General features: G+C 54.5%; 1 protein-coding gene across 5 annotated transcripts in view; it reads right to left on the bottom strand.

Moving 5' to 3' along the window:
• Window positions 1–18,977, bottom strand: part of COL4A2 (collagen type IV alpha 2 chain) — a 154,248-nt gene that overhangs the window by 20,944 nt on the left and 114,327 nt on the right. For all 5 annotated transcript variants that reach the window (XR_014071813.1, XM_081551896.1, XM_081551899.1 and 2 more), the window contains 15 exons: window positions 18,887–18,922; window positions 18,264–18,314; window positions 17,134–17,178; window positions 14,906–14,959; window positions 14,104–14,170; window positions 12,883–12,993; window positions 12,291–12,440; window positions 8,555–8,647; window positions 8,132–8,289; window positions 4,994–5,066; window positions 4,801–4,907; window positions 3,606–3,807; window positions 3,221–3,280; window positions 2,990–3,046; window positions 1,252–1,359 (listed from right to left, as the gene is read on the bottom strand). Coding sequence is in view for 4 of the 5 variants with exons in the window: in XM_081551896.1 (XP_081408022.1) it covers window positions 1,252–1,359; window positions 2,990–3,046; window positions 3,221–3,280; window positions 3,606–3,807; window positions 4,801–4,907; window positions 4,994–5,066; window positions 8,132–8,289; window positions 8,555–8,647; window positions 12,291–12,440; window positions 12,883–12,993; window positions 14,104–14,170; window positions 14,906–14,959; window positions 17,134–17,178; window positions 18,264–18,314; window positions 18,887–18,922 (1,372 nt within the window). In the remaining variant the exon portion in view is untranslated. The remainder of the gene's footprint in view (window positions 1–1,251; window positions 1,360–2,989; window positions 3,047–3,220; window positions 3,281–3,605; window positions 3,808–4,800; window positions 4,908–4,993; window positions 5,067–8,131; window positions 8,290–8,554; window positions 8,648–12,290; window positions 12,441–12,882; window positions 12,994–14,103; window positions 14,171–14,905; window positions 14,960–17,133; window positions 17,179–18,263; window positions 18,315–18,886; window positions 18,923–18,977) is intronic.

Here is an 18,977-nt window from a genome sequence, read left to right as displayed (position 1 = left end):
GAAACATTTGCTAAGGGTCTGCATGTAAGGAATCCACTGTTCTGTGTGAGCCCAGACATCCGGAATGTTCTCTCTAGTTCCTGGAGCTCGGTTGAAAGGAATGCTGACAAGCTGGAGGGCAGTCACAGGAGGACGGGAGATTTCTGCGGGCACGGATATTAAGTCATAAAACGAACGTTTGCGTTCCTGGGGTCAGGGCTGCCCACTTGCGAGATGTCTATGGGGTGTGTGGCCACTATTTCCCCTTGTGGGTGAGGGGTGGTTATGGAGCAGAACCACTGACTCAAGGAACAATCAACAGAAACCCACTGGGAGGCAGGTTTCATTCCAACCGAGAACTTTCTAGCAGTAGGAGAGTTTCGATGTTTCACCAGTGTGGGGTGGCGAGAGTGATTCCAGGGAGCCCAGGAGAGGATGTGGCCGGGATCCTGCAGGGGACGTTTGGCCTGGGGGGGCCTCAGCGAAACCATCTACAGCTTTGTTCAGATAATATGATTCCCCAGTGCCTGGCCCTCTGCACACCAAGTAACACAGCCGGGCTCCCGCATACCCTCTGAGCCGGGACCACAAAGGGACCCCATGTCTGGGTCACTGAATAGTTTTCCAGGGCGTGTGGACATGCACGCAGGTACTGGGACCCCTGTATCTGGGTCACCGAGTCGTTTTCCAGGGCATGTGGACATGTGGACATGTGCGCAGGTACTGCCAGCTTCTGCTCACCGTTCATTGCTGGAAGCATGCTCATTTCCCTCCACATACAGCTAAAGGGTTTAAGCTCTTTTAGCCACTAAATGGCTCCCATGATGCCTTGCTGGGTCAAATGTGGATGAAATGGTTTGAACTGCTGACTCAGACAAGCTGTAAACTGCAGTGCAGACGGGCAACGCCGTGAACAGCAAAACACAGCTGTTCTTTGCGTGGTGTCCGGTGAGCAACCAGCAGACCAGATATCGATGATGAGGGCTCAGAGGGTAAGTTTGCATGTCCTTAGGGTGTCTCACAGCCACCAGAGAAAAACTGTTCTGCCTACCTGTCTTTTTTTTTTTTTCATGCTAGATCTGTAAGTTTCTTTCACAAAACATCATTGATGAAAAGGGAGACACTTTTAATTTCCCAAGGACGAGCCAAAATTGTCACTGAGCACGTGTTGACAGTTTCTAAATGTTAAGACAGCAGAGCTGGGGCACCCACATCGTACACACAGTCCTTCCCTGAACCTACGGGGCCGAGCGGCGCCCCAGCCTGACTCACCTGGGGGTCCTGGGAATCCCTCTCGACCCGGATCTCCCGGGAGACCCTTGAGCCCTGGTGCTCCGTCGGCTCCTGAAAATCCTGGGACTCCTCTGAGGCCTTTGGCACCTAAATGACCCAGAGAGACCCGGACACACATCAGAGCCACGCGAGGGACCCCAGCAGGAGAGGGACAGGGGGTCAAGGCTGGCCCCTGACCCCACACGGTCTCTCAGGAAACAGGGAAGTGATGAGTCCGGGGGACGTCAGCCCAGAAACAGCACCCCTGGCAGCTGGCAGGGCTAAGCGTGGGTCTACACCAGCAACTATGGGTCAGTCTACACCAGCAACTGTGGGTTGGTCTACACCAGCAACTGAGTGTGGGTCTACACCAGCAACTGAGGGTGGGTCTACACCAGCAACTGAGGGTGGGTCTACACTAGAAGCTGAGGGTGGGTCTACACCAGCAACTGAGGGTGGGTCTACACTAGAAGCTGAGGGTGGGTCTACACCAGCAACTGAGGGTGGGTCTACACTAGAAGCTGAGGGTGGGTCTACACCAGCAACTGAGGGTGGGTCTACACTAGAAGCTGAGGGTCAATCTACACCAGCAACTGAGTGTGGGTCTACACCAGCAACTGAGGGTCAGTGTAGACCAGCAATGGAATGTCAAGTCACACCAGCAACTGAGGGTCGGTCTACACCAGCAACTGAGGGTGGGTCTATACCAGCAACTACGGGTTGGTCTACACTAGCAACTGAGGGTTGATCTACACCAGCAACTGAGTGTGAGTCTACACCAGCAACTGAGGGTCGGTCTACACCAGCAACTGAGGGTGGGTCTATACCAGCAACTACGGGTCGGTCTACACCAGCAACTGAGGGTTGATCTACACCAGCAACTGAGTGTGGGTCTACACCAGCAACTGAGGGTTGGTCTACACCAGCAACCGAATGTGGGTCTACACCAGCAACTGAGGGTCAGTGTAGACCAGCAATGGAATGTCAAGTCACACCAGCAACTGAGGGTCGGTCTACACCAGCAACTGAGGGTGGGTCTATACCAGCAACTACGGGTCGGTCTACACTAGCAACTGAGGGTTGATCTACACCAGCAACTGAGTGTGGATCTACACCAGCAACTGAGTGTGGGTCTACACCAGCAACTGAAGGTGGGTCTACACCAGCAACTGAGGGTGGGTCTACATCAGAAGCTGAGGGTCAATCTACACCAGCAACTGAGTGTGGGTCTACACCAGAAGCTGAGGGTCAGTGTAGACCAGCAATGGAGTGTCGAGTCACACCAGCGAGGGAGGGGTGGTCTACACCAGAACCTGCGTGCTGTTCATGCCTCTCTCCTCTCACCTGATGGGTGTACCTTCTGGGCTCTGCTTCCCCCGGACGCACTAAAAACTGTCTCTGAGCCCGTCCCCCCAGAAGTGGTCACCACTCTGGGGGCAGCAGCCTTGGTGCCCGTGTGGGGGTCCACGGCAGGCAGACCTCTTTGAGGTTCGGGCAGGGAGGGCCGTGGAGAGCCGTGTGGACAACAGGCTCAAGGTTCAATTAGGAGTCAGTCACCACTCACTTTCCTACAGCGATGCCTGCAAGTCAGCCTCCCGCAGAAGGAGCCAGCGCACGGTATTGTACCAAGAACCCGGGACGTCTGGGCAGCGGGGTCATCAGGGGCGGAGAAAGAGGGCCAGAGAGGGGCAGGGAAGGTGTGGACACTCGAGCAGGGCGGGAAGGGCTTTCCCATTACCTGGGGGGCCAGGGAGACCCGGCTGGCCTGGGGATCCCTTGGGTCCTCCAACACAACCTGCCAAGAGAGAAGAGGGCCGTTTTAACCACTGTCCACACCCAGCCTCACAGCTTCAGACGCTGCTAAGAGCATCCGTGAAAACCTGCTACCATTTAACGGTCAGGGTGATCTGATGATTCAATTAATCTTGATGCTGATGTAACTTTAATTTCACTGTGTAACGCAATGTACCTGGCTGGACGGCCTCCTGTCCGTCTGCTCCGATGGGTCTTTTCACACCAGAGTCACAATCTGGGAGAGAGACGTAGCAACAGAGTGAGGCGATTGCGCCACAGTGGAGAGTGCCCGGCTTATCTGTGTGCCCGCGTGTGGGCGGGCAGGGCCTCGGAGGCCCGTTTCTGAACGTCGGCGCTCAGCCTCTGCGCGTCCAGCATGGGTGGGAGCCCGTGCTGGGTCTGGGAAACCCCGTGGCCGGGCGTGGAGCTGATGGAGCGACGCGGCATCTCGTGGGACCCCCTGCCCCTCCCCTTTCACACACTGCTGGAGAGGAGCAGCAGGTGTAGAAACACAAGCAGCGTCTCACGACTTTGCGAGATGCAAGCCCGGGCCCTCGTACCGATCTGTCCTGGAGTGCCGGGGAGCCCGGGAGGCCCCCGGGAGCCTGGCGGTCCGGGCAGGCCAGCATCTCCGGGGAAGCCGCGCTCGCCTTTGGGGCCGGGCAGGCCCACTCCTGGGGGGCCCCTCTGCCCTGGAAGGCCCTTCGTGCCGGGGGCTCCTGGCTGGCCTGCGTCTCCCGGGGGGCCTTTGATGCCCTCGCCCTGTGAGAAATCCGGAACATCTCTTACAACACGTGGAAGCCTCAAAGACTGCCATCTTGCCCGGCCCGCTGCCTCCATCCCCGAATTCTGCGCTGTGGACACGCGGCAGAAGACTGCAGGGATGGGCGGGAACCCCTGTCACGGTCTGGCCAGGTCACAGAAATAAAGGACAGACGTCACAACAGCCATGAACAAGGCTCTAGAGGATGGGACTCTGTTTGAGTACTTTTCTTTTCCAAGCTCTGCTTGGACCTTCATTCTCAGGAGGAATTCTTCGAGAGAGCAGCTAGGCAGAGATCTGGCTAAATGGCGCAGGAACATGTTATTTTATCTTTAGGGCTTAGCACCTCTGACCGGTCTCCTATTCCCAAGGGGCAGTGCAGTGGTAAACGGGAGGAAGTCTTTGGACGAGAAAGAGCAGCGAGCTTGTTAGAATGAGAGATGGTGGGACCAGCGGAGCGGAAGCCGGGAGGCGGAGAGCTCCACCACGGCCGGTTTACACCGCCCCTCGGGGTGAGCTCGCAGCGGCGAGGAGGACTCTGGTGCCCGCGGCCACCCGCCCCTCGCCGTCTGCCCCCGTCTTCCCGCAGAAGGGAGGCTGGGGGCTATGCCTCTATCACACACACTCTCTTGCAACACTGGTGTGCGTTTGTTGCAAAAACGAAGCTGTGTGTTTTACAAGCAATCCTGGAGAAAGTGTTCCCCCATCTAGGAATATTCGGTTGGCAGAGGGGGTGGGTCTCTCATGCCACATTACAGCAGGAGGAATGTTTGTTTCCTCTTTTTCTTTCAAATGTTCACTCTGGGCTTGGCTTCAACCCCACCCACTGTTTCCTTAAAAACTATGATTCCTGCTCATCAAAAGAGGATGGGTTGAGCTGGAGGATGTCGTGCTGGTCCACACCTCCGACGCTCAGGTGTGTAAGAGCGTGGCTGACGGGGGTGAGGGCTGAGCCCCCTCTCTGCTCCCCTACCACCCCCCGAGGTACTCACGGGAGGGCCTGGGAGACCGTGGAACCCATCGAGCCCGGGTGGTCCTGGGACGCCGTCGCTACCTTTCAGCCCTGGCACGCCGGGGACGCCTGGCTGGCCCCGCTCACCTGAGGGAGGAGCACGGCGTGAATCTACTCTTCAAGGGCGAACAGAGGGGTGAACGGCCTTACACCAGCCGCCCACAGAGCCTGACCTTTGGTGGTGATCGTCCTGGAGTCTCCCTTCATCCCTTTGGGCCCGGGAGGACCGACGATCCCAGGGGCTCCCTGTGGAAAGAAGCACACAGTTCCCTCTTTCTCCACACTGTCCGGGGCCTCCAAGAAGACGATGCCCGTTCAGACGACTTGAGGGCCTCTACCTGGCATCAAGCCCAGAGCCAGACACTTCTGTCCTGGCTGCCCAGTGCCACGGCCCCCAACCACCAATTGCCACGGGGCACTTGAACGGGGCCAGCGGAACTCAGATGCTGGCTGTAAAATTTTAAGCAGCTAAAACTTAAGGGAAATAGCCACACACGGCTGGATAGAGAAAATAAGAACCTTGCTGCCCAACGTGTGGTCAGCAGGTGGGCAGCTCTGGCCTCCCCGGGAGCTTCTCAGGAAGGCAGACTCTCAGAGCCCAGCCCAGGGCAGCAGAAACTCTGTCCGCAGTCACAAACTCTTTAACTTTGGAGAAGCGATCCTCTACCACGACTTCAAGGCTGCTCACTCAACTACAATTTTGTAGAATCTGGGCAAATAGTAAGCCGCCAAGTATGAACGATGGATGTTTGTGATCATTCAATATTGAACAATAAGAGTATTTAATCTATAGCTTGTCTTCCTAACTGAAATCAAGGTTGGAAAAAAAATCATACTTTAGAGACAACTCAATTTGGGGACATTCACATTTTAAGCTGTAAAATCTAGTTTAGGTCCTTCGGTGAGCAGAAGTGAGCAGATGAACATTTCAGGATGCATTTAAAAAAAATTATTGATTAGTTAGTTTCAGCATGCCAGAACTCTTAGTTGTGGCATGTGTGATCTAGTTCCCTGACCAGGGATGGAGCCTTGGCCCCCTGCACTGGGAGTGCAGAGTCTTAGCTATTTGGCCACCAGGGAAGTCCCAGGATGCATTTTAATGTGCATGATATGCTAGTTTTGGGCAACTCTGGTTGCTGGTATTTGCAAGAATATGGGAGCTTTAAGTGTTAGTTTAATTGAATGGAATGTTTCAAATGAAATGTTCTTTTCTCCTTAAAAACTCCACAGATACTTGATTTATCGATTTTGTTCTTTGCAGAAAAGGGTGACATTCTCTCTGTATCTGAAACAAAGTCTCCCACACAGGCAGGGCATGACTAGGAGGTTCTGGGCAAGTGGATGGATGCATGGGTTCATTTACTAACTGACTTTCATAATTGAGGCGCTCTGGTAGATCCTATCAGTATAGATATTAAACCACAAAAAAACTGTCTGAGGCATTCCTGCTGCAGATACATAAGCATACAATCAAATGCAAGATGTGGCTCAGTGGTAAAGAACCTGCTGGCCAGTGCAGGAGACTCGGGTTCATTCCCTGGGTGGGGAAGATCCCCTGGAGAAAGGAATGACAACCCACTCCAGTATTCTTGCCTGGAGAATCCCATGGACAGAGGAGCCTGGTGGGCTACAGTCCATGGGGTCACAAAGAGCCGAACATGACTTCGTGACTGGACAACAACAAAACACAATACCTGAGACGTTTGAATGCAGGTGCTGCGGTTATGCGTGCAACACAGCTGGGAAAGCACACGCTCTCAGAAGATTTTAGACATTTGATGTGCATAAAATGAGATTCACCTGACTTCTTGGAATACTCCATCACCTTACAAAGAATCGAACGTCCTACCAGTTCTGCCATTACTCAGTTTGGCTTCGCACTATACACACTTTTTCTGAATACTTGAGCAACTTCTACATGCTTAGTCAGGATTTGGAGATGATGTCATTTTTAAACTAGCAGGAAATGTAGCACCTGCTATGTCCAGTTGGATAAAAGCATTTGTCTTCTGGGAAGTCCCAGAGAATGGAGCAGAGAGGGGCTTTAGACCTCATTTTCACAAAGCTCCCTCAGCACGAAGCCGTTTGAGCAATGACCCTCTGCACCCACAGCTTGAGGGGCTGCACACCGCCTGCATCTCGACACCTCGCCAGGTGGTTCTAAGCATCCTTGGCCTGGGGTCCTGAGCAAATATTCCTCTACTGCTGAATATATAAAATGCTAGATTTTCCACTGTATAAATGCCCTGCAGTTCTCTTTTTAAGTAAAAAATAAATAAAAAATAGTTTATTTGTCCCCCCTGAAATTTGCTTTGAAATCACTAGTGAGTTAAAACCTGTCACAAAGAAAGACCTACTCCGGACCATCTTTTCTTAGGGTGTGAAATGAGGTCCACTTAGCTGGAATCCACAGGCAGAAAATTCCACACATTCATCCAAAGTACATTCATGATTTACTTGGACGTCTCACTTTTTATGGAGTGAAGGGAGCCTTCATAAAACACTAAATCTGAAGTATAGATGGGTTTCTTTTTTTGAGATATAACTCACATAAGATTAATTATTTTAAAGCATACAATTCAGGGTGGGTTGTTTTTTTTTTAGTATTTTCACAAAGTTCTGCAACCATCACTATTACCTAATTCCAGACCATTTTCATCACCCCAAAAAGAATCAGTCACTCCCATTCTCCCTCCTTACAACCCTTGGCAGCCACCAGCTTACATTGTGTCTGGAGAGCCCTGCTCTGGACACGTCATAGGAATGGTAGCCTATGATGCCTGTTCTGCCGTGTCTGCCTTAACTCGCTGGGCACGGTGTTTCTGAGGGCGCCCCACTGTAGCACGCGCCCTCCCTTCACTCCTTTGGAAGAGTGAACGGTGCTGCCTCGGGTGGGGACGCGGCGTCCGGTCTGTCCATCTAGCACTTACGGGCACTGGGGCTGTTTCCGCTTCCCAGCTAGCGCACGAGTGCCGCTGCGGACGTTCAAGTGCAGCTTTCGTGTGGACACGTGCTTTCAGTCTCCTGCGTCTCTACCTAGGAGGGGACTTTCCAGGTCACGTGACACCTCTATGTTTGACCTTTTGAGGAAGCATCAAGCTGTTTTCCACAACAGCTGCCCCACTTCACGTTCCTACCAGGAATAGATTTAAGTGTCTCTGGGAATATGCAGCTTTTTTTGAATGGCGCCCCGGGTGCGTAAGTGTGTTGGTCTAATGTGTATGATTCAGTAACTGAAAGCTGGGCAGGGGGGACGCGGGATCAGGTGTCAAGGTGGTCCTGTCGGTCTCGTGGTGGAGCTGGTCTCTCACCTTGAACCCGGAGAACCCGGGGAGGCCGTGCGGGCCGGGGTCTCCTTGGCTGCCTTTACTGCCAGGCTGCCCGTTGGCACCTGCAAAGCCCTTGGGTCCTGGCAGCCCTGGAGGACCCCTGATGAACTGATCTGCACATTTACAGTCGCCAGCGTCACCTGCAATGTGGGGGAGACGGGGTGCCATGCTGTTTATCCGCAACGCGCATGTACAACCCTCCCATGGCTCTGCAGGGGGCAGGAGGGCAGGGCAAGCAGGGGCTGGGCTGGGAGGGCCGCACTGCAGGACGCGCCCACTCTGGGCCTCACACCCCTGGGGGAGGGGGAGCGGGTTTGGGGGCCTTGTCATCTCAGAACCAGCGGAGGGTGGGCTGTCGCAGGAGGGCCAAGCAGCGCCCCACCCCTCACCCCCAGCCAGCCTCACCTTTCCATCCTTTCTGTCCACGAGCCCCAGGGAACCCGGAGGGGCCAGGGAAGCCCCCGCTTCCTCTCGCTCCTTTCAGGCCGAACAGGAAACCTGAGGGGCAGACCCACAAGGACGGCATGTCAGCTCAGCCCAGGGCCCGCCGTCTGCTTCCTGTGAGGGAAGGTTTACAGCCGTATCTCCCAACAGACGACGACCACCCGCCCGCCCAACTCCAGCCCAAGCGCTCTCAGAAAGACACGGAGACTTCCTTTTCATGGCCACTGCTTCCAGGGTCGGAAAGACACGCGAACCCCTGTGACTTCAGTTTTTCCAAGTCTGAAAATAGACATCTTTACTTTTCAGAAAAGCTGAGTCCAAAGAAGAGTTTTGATTTTTTTTAATCACATATTTTACTTATGTGTTAAAGACTTGAGATCACCATGACCTCTGGTTCCCAGAGAGACAAAAATGCAGAGCAAAACCAAACCGTGAAAGGCATTAAGGGGAAGTCTTCCCTGCTCTGCCCCAGCCTGGCACAGGTGCAGCTGGGCACGCCCCTCCCCACCGGCCCCAGGAGCTTCCACTCCTCTGGGTGCACACACGTCCACACACGCACACGTGTAACCATGTGGATAACCTGTGACCCATCCCCTCCCCACCTTCCCGCCTCACTAGGATGGGGATCCTTCAGGCGTCCTGCCTGTCTGTAGGGCTCTGACCATTCCAAGCAGGACATCTGAGCTACAGTGTTAAGAAATAGACTCTAAACGCCCAGAAAATGCTCCGCGTCCCGCTCGAGCGGAGCGCCATCTCGTGGTGGGAATGAGGTTGTACATTCCTGGGAAGCGCCAGGGCAGGGTGCTGACGCCCTGGGTCTGGCTGCGGTCCCGCGTTGGTGGAGATGGGCGAGGCCCTGGAGCGGACTGTGCTGGCCGGAGGGGGGGCTGGGGAGGGGAGACCCTGAGTCCAGCTGAGGGCTCACGACGTTGGAGATGCCTGTGAGACACGCAGCAGTGACCAGGTGTCCAGTTAACCGCCGGGAGGAGTTTGGGGCTCAGAGTACAGAACTAGGCTAGGGACGTCGCAGCAGAATAGAAATGCACCAACAGCATTGGCAAGTGCCAGCCCAACAGGCCGGCAGGACAGCTGTGGTTACTCGTCAGCTCTTACTGCTCACAGACACTGGGAACCGGCCCTGTCCTTCCCGAGGTTGATCACTCTCTGACTCCATGTAGATGACACTCTGCACCTGGCATCCCCCAGCCCCGACTCTCTCGTAGCATTCTGCATTTCAGAGAGAAGGTCGGGGGCCGATAACTTCAGGGACACTGGAGCCGGTTGCTGAGTTGCCTGATGCCAGCTATGGCCATTTTGAAACTTGGCAGAAAAAAAAAAGCAAGACCTTCAAGAGGCTATAAAACCTCTCCCTACTCTTGAAAAAGGGGGGCACAGTTCTCGAAGCGCTAGCCTGCTGTTTCCCCTTTGCCTGGCAAAAATGAGATGGCGCTCTTCTGTTTCCTCCAAGCTCTGTCTCTGTACTTCTATTTGGCATCGGTGGGCAGGGAGCCAGGATTCTGGCAACGGGGATGCAGTTGGGGACAGCTGGTACATCATGGTATTAAACTGTCAAAGCAGGAGTCTGCTGGGTGGAGAGACATGGGCAAGGAATTCCATCCTCCACGGGATGGTGGAGGGGAAGAAGGAAGACCCAGCAAAGGAGCCTCAGAAGGAAGGGGAGAGCCAGAGAGCCAGGGAAGAGTGCGCCGAGGGGGTGCCGGCTGTGGGGCTCTGATGGAGCAAACGGTACCCAGCATAGGCTCCCTGGGCCCCGGGGAAGGTCAAGAGCTTGTCAGCCTAGCGGTGGACTGAGGGCTTTATGCTATGTCTCCAAGTTCTCCTGATGAGCTAGGAGAAGCGAGTATTACAGGGAGTCATTTAACCATGGATAGGATACTTCAGGGTGCTGGCTTTTAAAATCTGAGACAAAGACATTGTGGGTGTCCTTCACGCAGTTTGCAAGTCTGCCCAGAAAAGACACCTTGGGGCTCTCTGAAGCTGCGCCTTCCCTCCCTCCTTCCTTCCGACGCTGCCTTTTCTTCATCTGATAAATTAATAATTGCAAGTGAATCCTAAAGGATAGCACTGAGCCTCTGTGATTTTTCCAACACGATTTTCCTGAAGTGGCCGTAAGAAACCTGTTCGTATCCCGACTTATTCTAGAGCACAGTGGAACTGTCCCAACAGTCAGCCTGGTTAACCGAGCTGGAGCTGGGAGTAAGCAGACGTTTAGTTCAGAAAGAAAACTGCCTTCATGGTTTGCTTTTGCTGGAACTGCGAAAGACTAAAAATTCTGGTTTCCATCAGTAGCAACACAGAAAACTGGGTGAAATGCAGATAACAAGGAAAGAATCCAACAAGTTTGTTCCAGGGGAAAGGGCTGGAGAGCTCTGTGGGATCAAGATCATCAATATTAAATTATGACTGTTCACAAAACTATTTTAAAAGGCCATTATGCTCGACTACTTTTTGTACAAGAGATTGCTTCTAAAAAGTGATTCGGGAACCATTTGTCTCATGGGGTAAAATGAATACTTGAAGGAGAACTGAAGTTGTGTGCTCTTAAACTTTGAAGTTGATAAATCTATCAGACACCATTCCATCTATTCTATAAATTCCTTCTTCAGTTAACCACATGGACCAGAAATTAGTTCACGTGTTTACAGATGACTTCTGAGTAAGTTGTAGATTTACTAAGTAAGATTTATGAAGCCAGATGGTATGTGTTTGTGTCTTTATCAAAATGGAATTCGGTTACAGGAAGGATGGCGAGGTTAGCCTTCAATCACCATCTTTTAAAGAGGCATATTCGTATGCTTTTATTTTTAATACATCATGGTCTGTTGCCAAAAAAGGGAAAACGCAACAGACACCGTTGACTCAGGAAATGTAACGCTCAGAGAAACTCAGCCATTATCACAGGTGGCATAGGGATAAACATTACCGTCAGGATAATGAAAAATGTTAGTGATTACACTGGTCAAACTTCTTGGCAAATTGCAGGGAAATATCACCGAAATTTTTCACAAGAATATAAGAATCTAATTTTTGCAGTTGTAGGGAAATGGGGAACACAGGACCAGAGTGACTTAGGAGAAAAACTGGAGCCAGAGAAGTGACTGCTGCCTTCTCTCCTCAAAGGAGCTGGTGCCAACACGCTTCTCACGCCTCCGAAAGCTTTCTTCTCAAGAGGCAGAAAAGACAGCGACAAAAGCCATGTCTCTGAATCCCCCTTATAGCTGGGCCCACACACTGTGCGGTGCTGTGCTGAGCCGCTCAGCTGTGTCTGACGTTTTGGGACCCCCATGCCCGACAGCACCAGGGTCCAGACGCTGCGCTTGTCCAGTGTGAGGACTCAGATCTTCCGTCTGGGCCCCCTGAGGCTCGGTGTCCCACTACAGGCGCTGCAGCCCCTCCTGGCATCAAGCATCGCCACCTGTTCAGGGGCAGCTCTGGCTCAAGAGGGCCCAGAAGGCAGAGCCTCAAGTCCGCCCCACGGTGCTCAGCCCAGGGCAGGGGGCGGTCACGGCATGCCCTTCCCGTCTGCACCCTGGATGGCCTGCCACCTCGGTGCCCACCGCCCACCGCCTAGTCCACAGAATTATTCAGCAGAAAAACGCAAGTGAAAATGCGGCTGTGACCAGGCTCCTTCGTCTGGACGCCGGCATGCCCCGCCCTTGAGTTTCCCTCCACTTACCGTCTGGGCCGGGCGGGCCCGGGCGCCCGGGGGGACCTCGGAGCCCTGGCTTCCCGTCGGTTCCCGGTGGGCCGGGGAACAGTGCGGGGAAACCCCGTTCTCCTGTGAAGCCTTTGGGTCCCATCTCGCCCGGCAAGCCTCTCTTCTCATCTGAAAACCCAACAGCGAACACAGCCTCATGAGCCCCCTGGGATTCAGCCACGGCGCTGCTGTGCCCGACCGAGACCCCCAGCTGGACCAGCGGTTTACAGTCCAGCCAGCGACCTAAAGGGCGAGGCCGCTGGTACATTTCATCAGCATCATTCCACTTTAAAAAGCCCCTCTGCTTGCCCCCAGGGGATGGCTCGAGAGCTGTCACAACGCTTGGCGATGACATCAGACGACGCCTGTGTTCCTCCCAGCCAAGCGACTGCGCGTGTTCCCGTCAGCAGCGGGTCTAGCCTAGTTAGGACACAGTGGCTCCGTGACCACATCCAAATGCACTCAAGACGCAGGCACGCTCGGGCCCTCGGGAGGGACAGAGCACCAGTGAGGGGGGGCTCACGGGAGACCTGGGCCACGGCTTAGCTTTGAGGCCACGGAAGCTCAGTACCTTCGTCTCCGATGGACGTGCCCGGCCGGCCTGGCAGACCGGGGTCTCCTGGCTCCCCGCGGGCTCCTGGCTCCCCGGGGGCTCCTGGGAATCCCGGCTCACCTCTAACACCTGGAACCAAGACAGACACCCCACGATGAAAGGACCACTGTCCAGGCCTCGGAGCAGATGTTCACGCGCTCGTTGGAGGTATACGGACTGATGCCCTGCCCACTGGATGAGGCACGTGGGGCCCAAATGTGTCATCTGTGGTGGCCCTGCCTTCAGGGAGCTCAATCTCAATCAGATAAGGTTGATGTTTTTGCTGTTTAGTCAGTCACGTCTGACTCTGTGCAGCCCCACGGACTGCAGCCCGCCAGGCTCCTCTGTCCAGGGGATTCTCCAGGCAAGAATCCTGGAGTGGGTTGCCATTTCCTTCTCCAGGGGACCTTCCCGACCCAGGGATGGAACCTGCGTCTCCTGTATTGGCAGGCGGATTCTTTATCACTGAGCCACCTGGGAAGCCCAAACAGGGTTGATACAAAATTCCTATAAATATTATAAAACGAGACAGGCACAGAATACCAAAACCACATGTGGAGGTTTCAAAGACGGGAGGGTTATTTGGGGGCGGGGGATCTGACTTCGAGGGACCACGGAGAATGAAGATAATAGTGGGCAATATTTCTGAGCTCATGAGTGTGCGGGCTCAGGGCTACACACTTGACCGACACTCGATTCCCATAGAAGCGTGCGCCTGGATAGCATTACAGCCGCTGTGTCAGAGAAGGTCACCTGACAGCTGGTGGAGGCAGGGACAGCGGAGGGCAGAGGAGGGTCAAGGGAAGGACGTCCAGAGGGCACGTCAGCCAAACGGAAGGCACAGAGCGGGTGCACCCGGAGCTGGAGCAGAAACCAGGGAAGGCGCTGGGCAGTGCCCACGAAGGCCTGGTGGGCACGAGGCTGGGCTTCCGAGGCACCGCTGCGGGTGGCAGGGCCAGGGCCCACATGAGCAGGTTGGAACGAAAGCCTTTCCCGGTGGAGGAAAGCGGGGGGCCCTCCGTGACACCCCTCTTATCCCACAGGGAGGGAGCGTTCAAGAGACAGGTTCTCCGAGGTTAAGTGCTGAACAGCATTTCCCTTGTTTTGCTTAGAAAGTCTTTCCCCTGAGCTCATGGCTCTGTGTCCACAACAGACGACAAAGCCCACGAGATGTGAACGCAAAGAACGACTGGCACAGACCTTTGGCCACGGGAGGATGCGGGGAGTAGGTCAGGGGGCCGGGGGGGCCGGGGTCGCCCGCTTCTCCCTGGAAAAGAAAGAGAGGGAAATGAGAGAAGCTGAGCCGGCCTCTCAGAGCTCCGCACCCGACGGCTGCTTCCAGATCCGAGAGGACGAGGAGGCGGGCGGAGGCTGTGCTGAGCTGCAGGACCCCAGACGCTGCCCGTGCTCCACGCCCGCACTGCTGCCATGCCGGTCGGTCCAGCCTTCCGGCTGCCAGCCGGACACGCTGGCAGAGGACGGGGCGGGCCTGTCCCTCTCACCCTGAGACCCCTGTCGGACACCAGGAGTGGCCAGGGGACTGCCTGCCACCAGGAGACTCCTCCGCTTTGATGATGCCATTGGATCGCCTGTGAGGGTGAGCTGGGGGTGTGTGCCCACACCCGATCTAATACCATCTGGACCGTGAGACCCAAACTCCAGGAGCCACCTAGACGTCTCTGAGCCTCGCCCGCCCCAGAAGGCCTGGCCGTGAGCCCTCCGTCCTCAGCAGCGGTGCCCTGCCTGGGGGGGGTACGCCTCCCACCTGGCTAGGTCCCCTGACAGCTGGAGCAGCCGCATCCCAAGTCCTCAACCCCCCTGCCTCCTCCCATGGAATTATCCTGGGAACCAGGGGCCCCCACCCTCTTGTTAGTACAGCGTCCGCCTCTCTCAGCCCCTCTCCCCCCTTCTCTAACAAGGGTGGACAGGAGGTGATCATAACACCACCTGGAGGAAGGAAGGGAAAGCCACCCGCCGCCCCTCAGAGGAGACCTGAGCCCACCTTGGGTCCTGGCGATCCGTCAGGGCCTTGGTACCCGTCCAGTCCTCTGGTTCCCTGCAGGAAAGATGCCCAAGTGCTTATTTATCTCTAAAACATAAAGGAGTGACCACGATACGCTGTATCTAACAAAGCCACCTGTCCCTGGGATTCTCCAGGCAAGAACACTGGAGCCTGGAGCCATTCCCTTTCTCCAGGGGATCTTCCCAACCCAGGGATCGAACCTGGGTTCTCCTGCATTGCAGGCAGATTCTTCACCATCTGAACCACCAGGGAAGTCCAGTAAAATCAACAGTAATTGGTTAAAAGCACCTTCTACCCACTTGGCGTTCAATTTTCCCTGATTTTAGTTTCAAACGTGTCTTTTTAAAGTTGCTTTGTTTGAATCAGGATTCAATAAAAGTCAGACTATGACGTTTGGCTGATGGGTCTCAGTTTGCTTGCTGCTCCTCCTTTCTATCTTTTTAGCACCTTTTTCCTGTGGCTGTTGAGGAAACAGGGTCATTTGTGAGTGAGCACCTTACGGGGTGGACTTGGTCCCCTCCATCCTCATGGAGCTGGGCCCAGGTGCTCCTTGACCCCCCGATGGTCTCCAGACCACGAGTAGCGGTTAGGTCTTGGGACTCCTTAGGTTCAGGTTCGTCTTTAGAGTCAGATGTGTTTCTTGGAGGCTCCTGACTCCTTCCTGCTGAGTCACACACACCAACTGCCCCGACGTCTGGACTTTAAGACTGACCCGTGGGGTGGAGTGTTGGCAACCTGATCCACCTATTAAAACCATCTCCCAAGGTGGGTTCTGAAAATTTTTAGTTAATACCAATTAGAAGCATGAAGCCTCTTCATTTACAAGTTTTTGCTCTTGACTTAAAAAAATCTCTAATTGTAATGGTAGCATTCTAATTCCCTTGAATATTTATTGAAAGGCAAGGTTTACCCTTATGGGCCGCATCATATCTGGAATAGGTATTTAAAGCTTTAAAAAAAAATCTAGAAATTTATTCCTTCTTGCAAAAGAATATATATGTTAAGGCCCCCTAAAATCAGAATGCCAATGGGATAAAAATGTGCATTATTTGATTACCTTACAGGATATTTTGAAATCCAGGAGCATGCATGCTGAAAGTTACTTTGTTTAGAATGAACCAAGATTGGCTTAATTCGGTATTTTATTTTGGGCCTCTGGTTTAGACTGACTCTTCATTTTAAGTGAAGACTGGAAAGCAAAGGCAAACTTCTCTGATGTTAAAAGTGACCTCCTGCTTAGTGACTGCCCCACGAGACAGGCCAGAGCCTGGACGGAGCCTGGAGCGACCGCGGAGTCGGTGACCAGGCATGCTGACAGAGCTGTATCCAGCGAGACACAGCCAGCCGCTCAAACGATGCCACCCGCGTGGACGTGGAACAACCCCCGAGGAGCGCTGGGTGGAAAGCACGCGTGGAGAATCGCATAGGACGTTCACCTTCCCTGGTCAAACTGCAGGCATGGAGGACACACGCCCTTCCCGTGTGAGCCCTGGTCTGATGGGCTCCCGGCCCACGCGCTCAGGGCTCTGCGGCTGGGGGGTGGGGGGTAGGCCGTGTCCCTGTGCCTGAGCGAGGACTGCGATCGGTGAAAAGAAGGGAATCAGCACTAAAAAGACCTATTTATACGTCTTCTCTCTCACAAGATCCAGCATTCAAACGGCCCTACGCCCGATCCAGATTCGTAAGGCATTTCTCACCGAACATTTGCTTCCTACAAAGGGGACCAACATTTGTCCATGGACACGGGATAAAGACAGCAAACTGCGTCCTCACTGAAGACCCAGTGTCCAAACGCGAGCCATCGGTAGACGACGCACGCGGGTGGACTGTCGAGCCATCGGTAGACGACGCTCGCGGGTGGACTGCCGGCCGCCACGCCGGCCACCTTCTTACAGGACGCTGGTGGGGACACAGGAAGGGCCAGACTGGAGGCCCCGGGGGCTGAGGCCAGCGGGGGTGGGTGATGGGCGGCCTGGGGCGAGAGGGACCCCGTGCTGGCCTGCCAAAGGACAGAAAATGTGAACGAGCTCCTTCATGCTTCAAGGATGACAGGGAGGGATCATTTCTGCTACTGCAAATGTGGGGAAGCTTTAAATGTCTTTTTTCGGGGGGGGTGCGTTTTTTTCTGGGATGCCCCAGTCTTCATAAGTGACCTCTGTAAGATGTTTCAGGCCCGGACTAGATCGCATCTCATGCCTCAAACTTACTTTCTGTCCCGGTGAACCTTTCTCACCGTCGAAGCCGGGGGCACCCTGGGTTGGAGAGAAAACAGAAGCGGTAACACCTCAGAACATGCAGTGACCTCTCCTGGAGGGCGTCGTGGCACCTGCCTGGACTGCAGTAAATGCTCTGCTATGGCAATGTTGACGCCATCTAAACTTCCTTCTCCTTCCTGGAGGAGGGGCATCATTTAGTGACACTTTCCCCTAACGTGTCCTGGCTGTGACGTAAAGAAACGTGGAGAAACCCATTAACACGGCGCCGTCAGATCGGTGCAGCCAGACAGTGCCCTGCGCCCCGTGCTCTCAGAGTCTTCCTTCTGATTTTTGGAGACTGTGACCCTTGTCCTTGGGGTGGCTGTGGCCGGTCACCCCAAGGCCACTGTCTTTTCTCCTAGCCCCCGTCTTTGCCCACCTTTCCAGCTCACTGTGGGGTGGACCGGGCCAGCTGACTGAGCTCTGGCCAATGGAGGGTGGTCTGCCCTCGGAGCAACAGGCGGCAGAGCCTCCTCGAGAGAAGACTTACCCCCACCCCATCTGCCCTACCAGGGACGTTTTCCTTGGACTCTTGGGCAACAAGAAATCGACCTCTTTGTTGGAGACAGCCTCCATTTCTGTTACCACCGAGTCATTCAGGCTAATACAAGCAGAAATGCGTCTGAGTTCTGTTCACGTCCCTCCTCTAAATGGGGGAGCACAGGCTTAAAACCCACAGTTACTGGGTGACAATGATGTGTCAGTCAGCGCAGGCTCAGGGTCGCAGCCGACAGCCCACGGAGGGGCAGGACCCTGGCAGTGAGCGTCGGGGATCAGGGGTGTGGGGCAAACCTCTGTACTTTCAGGTCAACTCTGTCGTGAACTGAAGACTAGGGGCTCAAGGGGTATAAACTATGGTTTATACAACAAGCTGCAAGGACATTCGGCAGGACACTGGCAATAGAGCCAGTGTCTTATGACAACTATATCGCGTAGAACCTTTGAAAACTGTGAATCTGTGTATTGCAGACCTACCACACATGCTATTGTGCATCAACTGTACTTCAATTAGAACTTAAAGGGAAATAAAGTCTTTTTAAAACCGGATGATGCAAAGCAAACAACAGGCGCAGAAGGTTTACCCGTGATCCTGAGAAGCCTATGATGCCTTCTTCTCCCTTCAAGGACGTGCCCTAGGAGAGAACAGAGAGACCACACTTCACGGTCTGCCTGCTTTGGGGGCTCATTCTTGGCGCCCCCGTCGCGGCCAGCCTGCCTCTGCCTCTCCAGCTCCACGCAGGAAGGGCTCCCAGGACGTCCACAGTCGGCTGGGACGGTCATCCAGCCAGGATATCACCGATCATCGTCACCTGGTAAGTGGCGATGGGGAGGCCTGGGGATTCGGGGGCAGGCGGGCCCCAGGTGAGGGAAGGCGGAGTGATGACACGGTTGGACCCTGGCGAGGAAGCCGCCGCCAAGCCTGCCCGGCCCGCCCCTCCACGGCACTGCTCTTCCGAGCGGTTTGGGGTCATTTATGAGCTTCAGAAGAGGGCAATCAGCCGGTGCTGCCTCTGCAGAAAGAAGGCATCCTGACACTGGTTTCTGAAAAACAGTGTGAGAAACGACCATACTTCCTGCCGCAGCCGAGTGGACTGGAGGCCAGAGTTGTGGGTTGTTGTGCCCCGGACACAGCCTAACGTTGTGATGGGACCCCCGAGAACGCGGGAACCACAGTGAGAAGAAGAATCCTTCTTCCTTGACTTACTATTCTCCCTGGCTCTCCCTCGCTTCCTTTTTCACCCTGTGAAGATACGAAAGACAAGAAATGCTCATTAATTTACGAATAGTATTTAAAA

Source organism: Giraffa tippelskirchi, chromosome 12, assembly GCF_054371585.1.
Source record: "Giraffa tippelskirchi isolate mGirTip1 chromosome 12, T2T-mGirTip1v1.2.pri, whole genome shotgun sequence".
In the NCBI taxonomy this organism is placed as follows: domain Eukaryota; kingdom Metazoa; phylum Chordata; class Mammalia; order Artiodactyla; family Giraffidae; genus Giraffa; species Giraffa tippelskirchi.
Note: the sequence above shows the minus strand (reverse complement) of the source record. Positions and strands in the feature narration are given on the sequence as shown.